Raw genomic sequence first — 800 nt, forward strand, 5'->3', positions numbered from 1 at the left:
AAAAAAGAGTATTATTTTGGGAGATGTGTGGAACAGAGGAGGAAGGAGTTTGAGAATAAGGAGAAGGTACTGAAGGAGGTTGAAGGGCGGATTCGGTTAAAGGAGAGGGAGTTAGATGCGGTTTTGAAGTTGATTCAGGAGCAGACGATAGAATGTGATGTGAAAGGGAAGCAAGTTATGGCATTGCAGATGTCCATTGAGAAATGTGAGAAGGAGATGGAACTGAAATGGGAGGAGTGGTCTTGTAAGCTTGAGTTGAAAGAGAGGGAGCTAGAAAGGTTGTTTGAGAAGTTTGAGTTGAGAGGGAAACAATTTGAGCCGATTGTTGAAGAGATTCGTGTTATTGATAAGAGGGTGGATGAATGCTTAAATGAGGGTCTAATTAAAGAGAGGTACTTGCAGTCAAGTGAAAAATCGATACAAGAACGAGAAAGGGCTTTGGATTCAGTGTCCCATGATCTTGAGATGAAAGGGAGGCACATAGAAGAGGAGGCCAAACAGCTTGAATTGAAGCAAACACAATTTTCTTGTCAAGTGAAGACTCAGCTGTTCGAAAGAGAGAAGTATTTTGCCTCATCACTTAAAAAATTGTTAGAACAACAAGATCAGTCTTTGAATGCACTCCAAATGAAGATGGAAGCGGTCAAAAAGCTTTCGGAGGGGAAACATGAACAGCAGGGCAGAGCGATATTGGAGTTGAAACCAAAACTATTTGATTCTCAGCTATTGGGAAGAGAAGTGCAACTTGTTTTACTTAGAAAGTTGATGGAGGAATTTGAAAAGCAGTTCAGCAGATTCAG

The 800-nt window shown here is 41.0% G+C and overlaps 1 protein-coding gene across 1 annotated transcript in view; it reads left to right on the forward strand.

Moving 5' to 3' along the window:
* LOC101309370 overlaps positions 1-800 on the forward strand; it is a 3,191-nt gene that overhangs the window by 631 nt on the left and 1,760 nt on the right. The window contains exon 2 of the mRNA XM_004304773.1: positions 37-738. Within this exon, the coding sequence (XP_004304821.1) occupies positions 37-738 (702 nt within the window). The remainder of the gene's footprint in view (positions 1-36; positions 739-800) is intronic.

The sequence above is a fragment of the Fragaria vesca genome, linkage group LG6, assembly GCF_000184155.1.
Source record: "Fragaria vesca subsp. vesca linkage group LG6, FraVesHawaii_1.0, whole genome shotgun sequence".
In the NCBI taxonomy this organism is placed as follows: domain Eukaryota; kingdom Viridiplantae; phylum Streptophyta; class Magnoliopsida; order Rosales; family Rosaceae; genus Fragaria; species Fragaria vesca.